This window comes from Orcinus orca, chromosome 12 (genome assembly GCF_937001465.1).
Source record: "Orcinus orca chromosome 12, mOrcOrc1.1, whole genome shotgun sequence".
Classification (NCBI taxonomy): domain Eukaryota; kingdom Metazoa; phylum Chordata; class Mammalia; order Artiodactyla; family Delphinidae; genus Orcinus; species Orcinus orca.
The window spans coordinates 1,757,789-1,770,670 of NC_064570.1; the positions used below are offsets into that span (position 1 = coordinate 1,757,789).

A 12,882-nucleotide genomic window follows, 5' to 3' on the forward strand; every position below is an offset into this window, starting at 1 on the left:
ACCTTCAAACATAATTAAGCATAAAAACCACTACCTGCAGCACACGGCCACGGACTACTAATTATGGAGTATCAGTCAAAACAACAGCATTTTCCCTGTACCAATATAACACAACCCAGTTGTGCCATGGAGACCCCTGGACCACAAGTGCCACATCTAATCATTAGTTATAATCTTGTAAACAAAAATAAATACTCAGGAATCAAAGAGAAAAACATAATTGCCGCCCAAGGAAACACAGATTATCTACATAACCAGTCTGTTTTTAGCTCACTTTTTCTATAATTACTTACTGAGCTCTATTTAAAAAGCAGTTCTGGGTGGGAGGGACAATACTCTGTTCTTCACAGCATTTTACAATAAAGGTCACATACTATCATTTTAACCAAATAAATAAGAAATGATACAGTTCAGCTGAACAGTAAACAAACGTGTCACACATATATTAAATATGCGTACAAATACGTACACTACATACGATGCGCGTGTATCAAACATTTCCTTAAGAATGTCAATGTATCTCTCTACCTGATGGCTAAGTCATAACAACAGCTTTAGCTTAAGAGAGGAGAGCTCAACAAACGAAATATTTAGAAGGCTAACGTGAACACAAACTTAGTCTATTATAATTTTAAAACTAAGCAAATGTCGCTCCTCTTACAGGTGGACTTCTTAGGTGTAATTAAATTTACAAATATTCTTTTGACACTGTTCATACATGAAGCAACAGTGTGATAAATACACACACACCTGCCTCCATGACGTCTGTCCTAAGAGGACTACATTTCAGCTTCTCATTTTTAGTAGTTAAGTATTTTACAGGGTTATTTTGGAAAAAAAATTTAAAAGGGAGTAAATCATTTAAACTTCTTAAATTCTCTATATTCACTAAAATTTTGTTTTTCAGTATTTATTTCTGTGCAGGTGAAGTTTATTTTTAATGCATATACATATTTTAATGCATATACATATAGATATACATATCCTATAACCTTAATTAAGGGTTTTTGTTTTTTTAATGAATACCATCTTATGATGGTTACTTTTTTAAATAAATGATCTTAAAAAGGTTGTCAGTCAAAAGAAAGACCAATTAAAATAACATTCATTAAAAAGAACAACATGTAAAGCTGAGAATGTACACTGGTAACACCTCTCACCTGGGCTCAGCTCTACGAGGTAGGGCAGTTTCTCCGGTGGGAGTGCAGCGCCGTAGCCAGACCCATCAACTCGCTCCTTCCCGTGCAGCGGCTTCCCATCCATGTGCTTCTGGCTTTTCTTTGGGATGTAGTCTGGTGGCCTCCTCTTCAGCTGAAAGACTAAAATCCCTAGAACAGTAACACTGTAAATTAGCAACCAGACTCGAGTGTAGACGGCCAGCTGACTGGCAATCAACTGTTCAAAGATTTATCAAGAAAATGTAATTTAATAACATCTCCCAGGGAATAATTAAGCAAAAGCTTTACCCAATTTACACTTTCCCTCAACAGAGGAAATACTACTCTCTTGACATGTTCTTGAAAACTCTAGCAAGCAATTTCCAAAAATTATTTTAAATTAACCCCCTCCCAAGCATATCACATGCATGAAAGACAACACTCCAGTTTCAGAATGAATGAATGTTTCTATTGGTAAAGAACCCTATGATCAATAAATACACTCATACACACATGTAATAACACAAGCGCACACAAATACACATACATTCTTAGTTAACCTGATCTTATTTAATTCAACTGAATTAACTCAGAATTCAAAGCAATCTGACTTTAATAAAGTTTAGCTTTATACTGTCGAGAAAAGGTACTAAGCAAGTGTATGTTTAAAACTCGCGGTCTACACTCAAATGTGACTGGCAGTCAGTTTTTATGTCTTTATTAATGCAAAGGCCCTCCACAGAGCGACAGGTAGCTTAAGATGTGTATCTGAAAGCAAGAAAACTCTATTTCATAAAAAACATACCTTTAAACCCTCACTGCTTTGACGTAATTAGGAGAAATCGTTTCGATAGTGAAAAGTCTGGATTCATTATATGAAATGACTAAATTACTAGACGGTATTTAGGGTTGAAGGCTATTTTCCCTATCACAACAAATCTGTCCAAACATCACCAGTCCATCTGGTCGGCAGGGAAAGGATCCCGCTGCTGACAGACGCCCACCTCCCACGTCCTGACACGGGGCTGAAGTCCAGCTTCTACAGGACACGGTACTCCTGCTGCCACGAAACGGTCTGTGCCAGGTCTCCCACTAGACCCACCAGCAGAGAGCGGCCCTCAGGATGCGGGGACCCCCTAGGAACCACCCAGCAAGTCCAAGAAGGGGGCAGAAACCTGCACAGCAAACAGCCCTCAAAAGACTGCCACGCGCACCTTCCTACACCTTCCAGTAAGTTAAACGACTAATATTTCAGGTCGGAGTGTAACGCATCACAGAGGTAAGTCTTGGACAAATAAGATCACTCTTCACCTCGGTCATTCGGCCACTCCCTGAAGATCTGTAGAGGACACTCGTCGTCATCAAGGATGATTTCTTCAGCAGCTTTCTCATCAGAATGCTGGGCCCCAGGAGGAAGCACCACCTGGGAGGGAAGAACAATGAGCTGTGACCACACCCAAAAAGTGAACTGCAGGTATGTAAAAGAAAGAATGTATTGTTTTTGAGGAAATAAAAAAGTCACTGTAGATAGAACTGAATTGGTCAAACACAGTGAACAATTCTCAAAAACACTGACAGAAGTGACGGAAAATAGTTTCCAATTGAAAGCCTGGCCAGCCGGCCGGACCGTCTTCCTTCACCTGCTTCTCTGCTCTGCGCCCGGCTCCCCGGCCCATACTAGTCCGAGTCTGCTTTCTGACAAACTCTCTCTTGGAAAGACTGCACGCGACAGTCAACCTGTGCGTAGTTCCTTCGGGAAAGGGGACTGCAGGACCCAGCTTTCATAACCAAACGTCTTAATGTGGCAGTTTCATCTAACAGGTAACCTTTTAGGGTATAACGATCACATAACAACACAAGAGATTAGCTTTCTTTTTCTTGTAGAAAATTCGTTTTTATGATTAAATTTTAATCAGATCATTTAGACGTATTACTGGGCCGTTCATTCAACAAATGCTTTATGATACTGCATTCACCACACTCAAAAATCTGTAACACTGGATTACTCTTTATTCTATGTTTTACAGCAAACGACTTTTCTCAATCATTCGAGAAAACTCTCTGTAACTCAGAGAACAGAACCAGCGGCCGCAGGGCTCTGTCTCCGACCCCCCGCTGACTTCTGCCCCACCGCTCGCAGCAACCAAAACACGGTTACAGAAAACAGGAGAAGCCAGGCACTGGCACCTGAGAATTATTTTCAGCCTGGAGTTCCTGTAATAACGTCACCCTAACAGACCTCACTCCCAATTAGATCATCGTGTGCATAGACCAGATGGGTTACACTTCCCCAGAACTGTAAAACTTTGCTCCGCACTGCTGCAAATTACCCCAAAAAGACAAGTTTATTACAACACACCCTTATGCTAAAGTAACCAACCTTTCCTCACAGCGTCTTGTATTACATGTAGTACAGTGGGCTTGGAACACACACTGCTTCAGGACCTGACCCTCACTCATCTCTTTAAGTCGCAGTCTTTGTCACGTATCCTCATAGATCCAGTCACACAGAACTTCTCCGAATTCTCGACTGGGCCACGAAACCTCATGCTTCCACGATCCCTTGTGCCTCAAAGGCCCGTCCCCAGCTTTCGGGTCTAGCTAGCGTGCCCTCTCACCTCCCAGCCCAAGTACAACTCCTCCAGGGAGCCTGCTCTGACCTCCGTTCTAATTTCGAGCTCCTTGCCTGCATTTCTTTCTCGGACTCTCTGTCTCCCTGTACTGTAACCTCTTGAAGGCAGCTCTTATTCTTGCATCCCAGCACAGTATCTAACAAATAAGAGGAACCTACATGTTTATTGACTAATTCACTGAATAGGTATAACAGATGAATGAATGAATATGAAAGGGCTACATATTACATGATGGATGAGACGGCAAGGAAACAAAGGACTTCCATCTCAAGGCTAAAACAATAATCAACTCCTAATTTATCCTCCTGAAGCTTGCGAAAGAAAATGCGCAAGAACAGAGAGGAATAAAAACCAAAACTAGGCGACCCTCAAAAGAAATCATCAAGTGATCTCAAAAGGGACCGTCAGTAAAAGCCCAATAACTTCATGCCCTGGTTAAGGTGTTCTTTCACTTTCTGATTTTCATCAGTAAAAACACGGCAGAAATTAAAGAAAGGAAAAAAATGTTATGAAGTTCACTACCACATATCCTATCAAATGCACCTTTATGGAACTGAGAATTATTTAATAGATTTATATACACTTAAAAGTTAACATTGCCCTGGCGAACGCTTGAGCAATCCCAAGTGTTCGGCAGTGGTAGCTAAGCTCCTGCCCTTGGGCTCACAGCCTGACAGGGACCCAGCTGGAGAAGGGTCAGCCCTCTGTTTAGCAATGCAGACCCTATTTACACCGCTGTCTTACTGGTTTTATCCTAAGAACACTTTTTACAGCAGTTATTAACCAAAACTATGAGGAACGTGTATCAAAATCTACCATTAATCCATGGACACAATTATTCTTTAGGTGTAAATATATTTTCCATACATACACTAATGCTTGCTCCATCCTGCTATTTCTCCCAAGCAGGAAAGCAACGAAGCCATCATGACAACAGGGTCCCCCTGTCTCAAACTCACCTGCAGGAGGAAAACGCCCAGCGTGGCCTGAATCTCAGGTTCTTTCCCTTTGGAGAGAATGCGTGATTATCCCGATGACCTATCCTCCCAACCTCGCCCTCCCAGCCCCTCCCTCCCCAAAGTAAGGCGGGTTTTCAGTCTCTTTCTAATAAGACCAAAAGAAAGAAAAGGCGCAGCAAAAAGCAAATACTCACGAGCATCCATCTACCTTCCTCCACCCCACAGTGAAATGAGCTCTGCTGTCCTTCCTTCTGATTCTACATAACACAGGCTCAACGCAAAAAACTCAAATACAGAAAAGCATAAGGAGGAGGGGAAAAAAATCTGTGAGACAATAAGTGTATTTTCCTGATCATGCTTTCTATAATTATGCTTTTTTTTTTTTTTACATAAGAAGGTGCATGGCTTGATCACATGTAACATTTTGAAGTCTCCTGTTCCTCTCCCTCCCCTCATGTAGGTAGTTAAGCTGGTGTGTATTCTTCCTATGCATGTACCTTTCTTGGTGCGCACGTATACATACACACAGAATTTTGTTGTTTGGTTTTATTGTATGGTGACTGTTTTTCCGAAAATAGGGTATTGTATAAAATGTAAATACGTCTAAGCCAACTGGTATTGGTCTAACTCAAAATGTTTCATAATGACAAGGTATTCAAAGTATTCCTTAAGTGATGAGTATTTAGTTTATTGCTATAACACACAACACGGGAAAAAAGTTTTTACAGAAATACACTCAGGAATTTACTATTTGTTTATTTTGACGTTAAAACTAATATTTACCACCGTACTTCTAAAGAATATTTTCCATCTCAGACATCACCTCCACTCTGAAACAGGTGCCGCAGAGGACGGCTACACAGCGACCCCCAGACGCTCCTTCCCCGTCGCTGGGGACTCCCTTCTGCTGTGCTAGAGCCCGTTCTGCGACACCCTGTTTTTCCCTTTCTTGGCCTACACCACGATTTTGCTGGAGAATGTCCTCCAGCACCTTACTGAGAGAGGCTGCGTGGGTGGTAGATTTTTGCCGTGTGTGTCTTAAAACGTCTTTATTCCAGCCGCCTGGCGCCTGACAGAGGGTGTGGCTAGAAGTCGGTTCCCTCTGCATCAGGAAGCGCCGCTCCCCTGAATTCCAAAGTCCACGGCTACTGCTGAAGTGACTGCTGCAACTGTGCCCCCCAACCCTTTATACAAGCCCTGGACCTGCTTCTTTGCGATCATTACCCTCTCTTTTTCTCTAGTTTCCTGCACTTTCACTACACCCTGGTTTGGGCCTTTTTCAAAGCAACTGTCCCATTACTTAGTGGGCCTTTTCAACCTAGAGACTCAAATCCTTCAGTCCTGGGAGATGGTCTAGCATTGCTTCTTTGGTAACGTCTATCTCTCCATTTCCTGTTGCTTTTTCTACCTGGTCCTCCTTGGGCTAAATGTTAAGATATTCTGCACCGATCATCTAAATTCCCGAGCCCCTCTCTTTTTGTCCTCCGGCAGATTTCCTCCACTAGCTCTTTCATCCCTCCACTGACATTCTGCCCCCACCCCTCATTTACCTGGGCTTTTCAATCCCTAGGAGCCCCCGCACGCTTCTCCTCACTGTGCTCCGGATGCACCGTCCGCCGAGTCTCTTAGCTCTCCCACACTCCATCTGCTTTGTCTCTTGTGTCTGTCTGTGTTGGTCTGTCTTTCATTTTAAAGGCATTTGCAAATGTCTACTGAGTCTGGGCCGTCCACTCACACTGACAACGAGTCACAGGAAAGCTGACGGTAACGGCGAGGACGGCTGCTGGACCAGACGTCCAAAGGTCAGTTTCCATACAGATCTTTCTTCTCTGACCAGAAAGTGCCTTCCGGGAGGAATCCTTCAATCTTCTGGGTACAGCCTTCCCCTCCATCCTCCTGCTTGTGGTAAAGACCCTGCTATGCCAGTTACCCCCAAAGCCAAGGCCTCCTCCCCCAGCGGTTTTACTCTGGCCTTCGGATGGAGAGACGACGCAGCAGCTGGATGGGAAGGCAGTCTGCTGGAGGCTACTACTGCTTATAAAAACTTTCCACCCAATTTGTTTTCAGCCCAATTTTCAATGCCGCCTCAGAACGTGCCAGAGCCCCTCATGCCGGAGTCCGCTAGGGGCTGGGAGACAGGCAGCTGCGCGCTTCCCCTCGGCTGCCCCCTCTGCAGGTCCAGCAACTTAGATACTAACCCACCCGCTTCTTCAGACTCTCATCTACAACTGCTCTGCTGGCCCTTCGCTCACTCTCTTTGTTCTCGTGCACTCCCACAGGGCTTTATCCTTTATTGTCATCTCAGTGGAATCAAAACATCTGTTTTCTCATCTATTTTCAGATGAAAATTGAACTTTATTCATAAAATTACACATCTACCAAATGGTTTTTCCAACCGAATATAAAGTCTCAGCTTTTCAGCAAAAAGAAAAAAGCCATAAAACTCAAGCAAGGCCTTTTATTTAATTCTCTCTGTAGCAACACTAGAAACCACTGCTGAGAGCTTACAGAAGACCACTCACTCTGTCCACAGCCTGGAAAACTGAACACTGTTAGCATTCGGATTCATCTACAGAGTTAATGCAAACCCAGTCACAACTCCAGCAGGTTTTATGTCGAAATTGATAAGTTGATTCTAAAATTTATTTGTAAATGCAAATAACCTAGAATAACCAAAGCAATTTTTAAAAGCCAAAGGAGAAAGCAAAATTGGGACTTTATATGATTTTAAGACTCACCATAAATCCACAGTAATCAAAACAGTTTGGTGTTGGTGAAAAGATATAAGATATACAAATGAAACAGAAGATTCCAGAAATAGAACCAAACATATATGGCCAACTGATTTTCAACAAGGTGCCAATGCACTCAGCGGGAGAAAATAAAGTCTTTTTTTCTGTATCTGTACAGAAGAAAATGAGCATCGACCCTAATCTCACACCATACACAAATGTCACCTTGAAATGGAACACACAGACCCAAATGTAAGACCTAAAACTATGAAACTTCTAAAATAAAATATAGGTACAAGTGTCTGCAGCCTTGGAGGAAGCGAATTCTCATACAGAAAGTACAGAGCACTAAGAAGTTAACAAGCTGGACTTCAACAAAATAATAAATTGTTCCTCACGGAAAGATACCATCTTAAAAATGAAAAGACAAGCCAAGCCACAGACTGGGAAAAAAATATTCACAGTACATGTGTCATACACAGGACTTGACATGTATACAGATAATCAGGGAAACTCAAGTTTCCTCCACAATGAGATACAACTACACCCATCAGAATGCCTAATAGTTTAAATGATTGACCAAACCAAGCATGGGCGAGGGGCAGAGCAACGGCATCTCATATATGACTGTGGGGATGCAAATGGCATACTCAGGTGGGAAAGAGTTTCTTTAACAGTTACACATATGCCTCCTACGGAGCCGTTCACTTGAGTATTTACTCAAGAAAAAAAGTACTTCTATGAGAAGACCTGCACATGTATGCTCACAGCAGTTTTACTGTGTAAGAGCCCAAAACTGAAAACTGGAAACAACGCAAATTCTAACAGGTGAATGGATGAACAAAGTGTGACATGTCCATACAATGAAACACAAAAATACAAAGAGGCATCAGGAAACTTCTGAAGGTGAAGGAAACGTTCACTGTGCTGCAGGCCCAAACCGATGGTGTTATAAACTTTAAATACATGTAATACCTTGTACTTTAATTACTTCTCAATAATCTTGGCGAGGGCAAGAACTAAAACAAGTAACCACACTTTCATTATTTAATAATCAGTTGCTAAGATGAGAGAAAGAAGGATATCTTCTTAAAAAAATCTACTTCCAATGAGATTTTGACAGAGAAATAATGCGTATAAAGAAGTTATTATATACTTGTGACTGACTTAAAGGTTAATAATTTTCCAAAAAGTCTGTCTTAGAAGAGAAAATCTGCTTGATTTTACTTAGTGTCACCAATTCAACTCTGAGGCATAAAATTTCACTGTATTTCTTGAGTACTAGGGTCAAAGATACACCCTTTATCTCCAAGAAATTACGGATGACTACTAAACCTATCAGCCAAACGTCGGTTAATGATGAACAGCAAACCAAGATTTATTTAAAGTTGGGTCGTTATGATACATCTTAGTAAAAACCCTAAGAAAAAAATCATTAAAGCAGATTTTACTAAAATAAAATTCTTACCTATATATATGCAAAATAAAAACTGGAAGGATATACATCAAAATGTTAATAGCGCTTATCCTTTGGTATTAGAACTACAGAGGATTTTTTCTTCCATTTGCCTTTTTATACTTTTCTTAGTTTACAGCAGGAACACAGATTACTTTTGTAATGGAAAGGAGAATGTTGTTTCTTATATATATTTACACGTGGTTTCGTTCTACCAGATTCTAAGTGATACACTGTGGAGAAATTCAGCCTAAGTTTAACTTCATTTAAAGAGTATCTTTCCATTTAAATGCAAAGTTCTAGCACGTGTAACATGGGGAAGTACCGACGTGGCGGGTACTCACGCGGGCGATGCAATAATCCTTAGGATTTTCCTTCTCCAGACCGTACTTCTCTAGAGCTTCAGCGACAGCGAAGTCTGCAGGATCTGTGGTAGACAGCAGGATCGTCTTGTAGGGAATATTTGGTTTTAAACTATCTGCATAAATTCTCAATGTCCCACCTGCAAAAAACATTGTGACATCTTTGATCACAACTTTTATTCCGATACCAGAGATCTGTATACGAATTCTATCCCCACTTCCTGGTAGGTGACACACACTGGCAGGGACATGCCAACCCAGTGATCCTGTGCTAGACAGGGCGAGTAATTCTGTGTGACTAGGCTGTTTCTGTCCTCCCTTCAAGCCCGTGCAGTTTTTATAATGACGAACTGATTTCCACTGTGGGGAAAGGACAGAAAGGGAAGAAACCCCGGAGTTTCTTCCAAGTGCTGCTCCTGCTTTGACTGCCTTCTCACTTCCTTACCTACACAGCGTTAGACATCTACTTTCCCCACTTCCGCTACTTCCTGACCAACAATCTGAAACTTAAAAACCCCAAACAATATTAATCCCACTAAACAACTCAGTTTTTTAAAAAAGTGAACCAGAAATCAGGATACTTCAGGTGCTGGAATCCAAAGACATTTCATAAGGAACCTGTCACCAAAGCACTGGGCTCTATTTACATTTCCAGGTGCTGCAAACCAGAATGTCATTTCTAGCTGTGAACTCGTTCGGGAGGAAAAAAGTCAACTAGAGCAGAGCAATTTGGAGCCTTAGCTTTCTTTTTGTCTGTATATTTCTTTTTAATGCAGTCCTACATATGCTATATTACTGACATTTTTGGTGTCATAATTTGCTTTTTACTTATGATCTAAGATTTTTAAGCCCTAAAATCTTAAGTCTAGCTGAAAGACTACTGGGGGCAGGTAGGCAACTCAGGCAAGGTGCCACATCCCCATGCTACGTGGGACCTCGGGGAGGCTTCCCGACTTCCTTTGCTCACCTCTAACGTTAAAGAGCTAGATTAAACATCTGTGGATCTCTTGAAGCAAATTCTAAATCTCTATGACTCCTTTTTGCCTCTTCTGAATTCTAATGCAGTTACTCTGGCTACTGAATGTTTCTCACACCCTCTTTTTCAACAAGCCTGGCACACACTGCATTATGACCACTTGACTACAATAAAATAACACTGGTCTTTTAAGAATAATCAGCAATGACACGGGGAGGGGGAAGGGTAAGCTGGGATGAAGTGAGAGAGTGGCACGGACATATATATACTGCCAAATGTAAGGTAGATAGCTAGTGGGAAGCAGCCACATAGCACAGGGAGATCAGCTTGGTGCTTTGTGACCACGTAGAGGGGTGGGATAGGGAGGGTGGGAGGGAGGGAGACGCAAGAGGGAGGAGATATGGGAACATATGTATATGTATAACTGATTCACTTTGTTATGAAGCAGAAACTAACACACCATTGTAAAGCAATTATACTCCAATAAAGATGTTTAAAAAAAAAAAAAAAAAAGAAGAAGAACCAGCAAGCCCAGGCTGGTATTAGAACGCGGACCTGCTGACACAGGCCAGGGGTCAGGCTATCTACAAACTCACAGGGATTATAAGGTCCCCCTACACCGCCCGTCCCAACGCTGAGGACACAGCATGAGCTGGTCATCGTCCTAGGCTCCAAACAGCTTGTAACCTGATTGCAGGGTCGAAATCAGGGGGAGAAAACAAACAAGACAACAACATGAAGACATAAAATATGACATGAGAAACACAAAGTGTAGGGAGGGAAGTAAAAAATGCAGATCTTTTACAATGTGTTTGCACTTAAATGACTACTAGTTTACCACAAGTAGATACAGATCAACATATATGAAACCCATGGCAGCCACAAATCAAAAAATAAACACACAAAAACTAGAAACAAAAAAACAGAGTACCACTAAAAAAAAACCATCAAAATACAAGGGAAGAAACAGAAAGAAGACATGAACAGAGAAGTACAAAAACTAGCAGAAAACAAGTCCTAAAATGACAGTGAGTACATAGCTATCAATAATTACTTCAAACGTCAATGGACTAAATGCTGCAATCAAAGAACAGGATGGCTCATTGGATAAAAAACCAGAAGCACCTATGCGCTGCTTACGAGAAACTTACTTCAGAGCTAATGACCCATACAGACTGAAAGCGAGGGGAAAGAAAAAGAGATTTATTTCATGCAAGCAGAAATGACAAGAAAATGGGGGTGGCAATACTCCTCTCAGACAAAACAGACTTTGGAGCAAAGTCTATAACAAAAGACAAAGACGGGCATTATATAATGATAAAGGGATAAATACAAGAATACTCAGTTCATATATGTGCACCCTATACACGAGCACCTAACTACATAAAGCAAATACTAGCAGACATAAAGGGAGGAACTGACAGTAACACAACAGTAGAGAGGACCTAAACTCCACTGACATCCATGGGCAGATTAATAAGTAACTGACTGGATACAGTCTAATTTAAGAGGTTTTTAGTTTAAAAGCATAATACCATAGTATCATCACAACAGAAATACATACCTCCCAATTTCCTAAGGAAGGGGAGATAGAAGAAAAGCTAACATTTTAAAATTCTACCATCGACTAAAATCTGTTTGTATAAATATACATTTCAGTTCTAAAATTAAGGGAGGATGATTCCCCTATTCAGACGATGAAGAAAGCGTGGCCCACGGAACACAAGGGTCCCTACCGGAACCCAGCTCCAGAGTCCGTGTCCTAGCACTCCACAGCTCCAAGACTGCTGTCCACAAGAAAACTGAGGCAGAAGGGCTGACTCCCAAGGGCACTCTGAGGTCAATTATACTTGGAAGGCATCAAGAAAGTAAATACGTCTGAGTGTTAAAAATACTTTATGAGCTCCGGGGCCAAGGCTTGTTACAAGTTATGACTTCTGATCCACTGTGAAGTGAGTCAGATCTCTTTAAGTACGTCATCAGAACTTGGGGAACCAACGCTCGGGCGAACAAGACAGGAAAATTACAGACTTGGCTGTAATTCTTCACCAACCTAAGCGCTAAGCTAACAGCCTCAGTAGGTTATAAGGATATAGTTTTCTAAGTTGTTTATTAAAAACCAACAGAACACTTGAACTTACTATATTTGACTGCATTAATATTAACCACAAACAGCTATTCTGCCAACAGTATCCAGTTTTTTAGGGTTTCCTAGGAGCTTGTACAGAAAAATGTTCCTTCCACCCAACCATCCCTGTAACAGACAAGCTCTACTCCAGTGGGTGTTTTGCTGTTTCTTCTCCTAATTCTCTGGAGGTTTTGTTCCTGTTTTCTTGGCCTACTTCTCAACAACGGCCGCGTATTACCAGTATACTTCCTACCTCCACCAAATCTCTTCCATGCCCATGATGTCGCATCCCAAGAACAGCTTGCTCCCGAATCTTTCTCTCCACCTGGCACCGCTGACTAGCACTCAGCCACCGAGCTGGCAGCCTAAAGGCACCCCCCACACCACGCCGGCCCCTCCCAAGACACACAGACGAAGCCCGTCTTCCCCTCCGGAGGCTCCTTCATCCAGACCCACATCCATCCTGCTCAAGGCAGGGC

General features: G+C 41.9%; 1 protein-coding gene across 16 annotated transcripts in view; it reads right to left on the reverse strand.

The window, feature by feature from the left end:
* AFDN (afadin, adherens junction formation factor) overlaps window positions 1-12,882 on the reverse strand; it is a 139,511-nt gene that overhangs the window by 74,165 nt on the left and 52,464 nt on the right. For all 16 annotated transcript variants that reach the window (XR_007470468.1, XR_007470467.1, XR_007470466.1 and 13 more), the window contains exons 6-8: window positions 9,282-9,439; window positions 2,469-2,580; window positions 1,161-1,328 (exon numbers count right to left, since the gene is read on the reverse strand). Coding sequence is in view for 12 of the 16 variants with exons in the window: in XM_033403980.2 (XP_033259871.2) it covers window positions 1,161-1,328; window positions 2,469-2,580; window positions 9,282-9,439 (438 nt within the window). In the remaining 4 variants the exon portion in view is untranslated. The remainder of the gene's footprint in view (window positions 1-1,160; window positions 1,329-2,468; window positions 2,581-9,281; window positions 9,440-12,882) is intronic.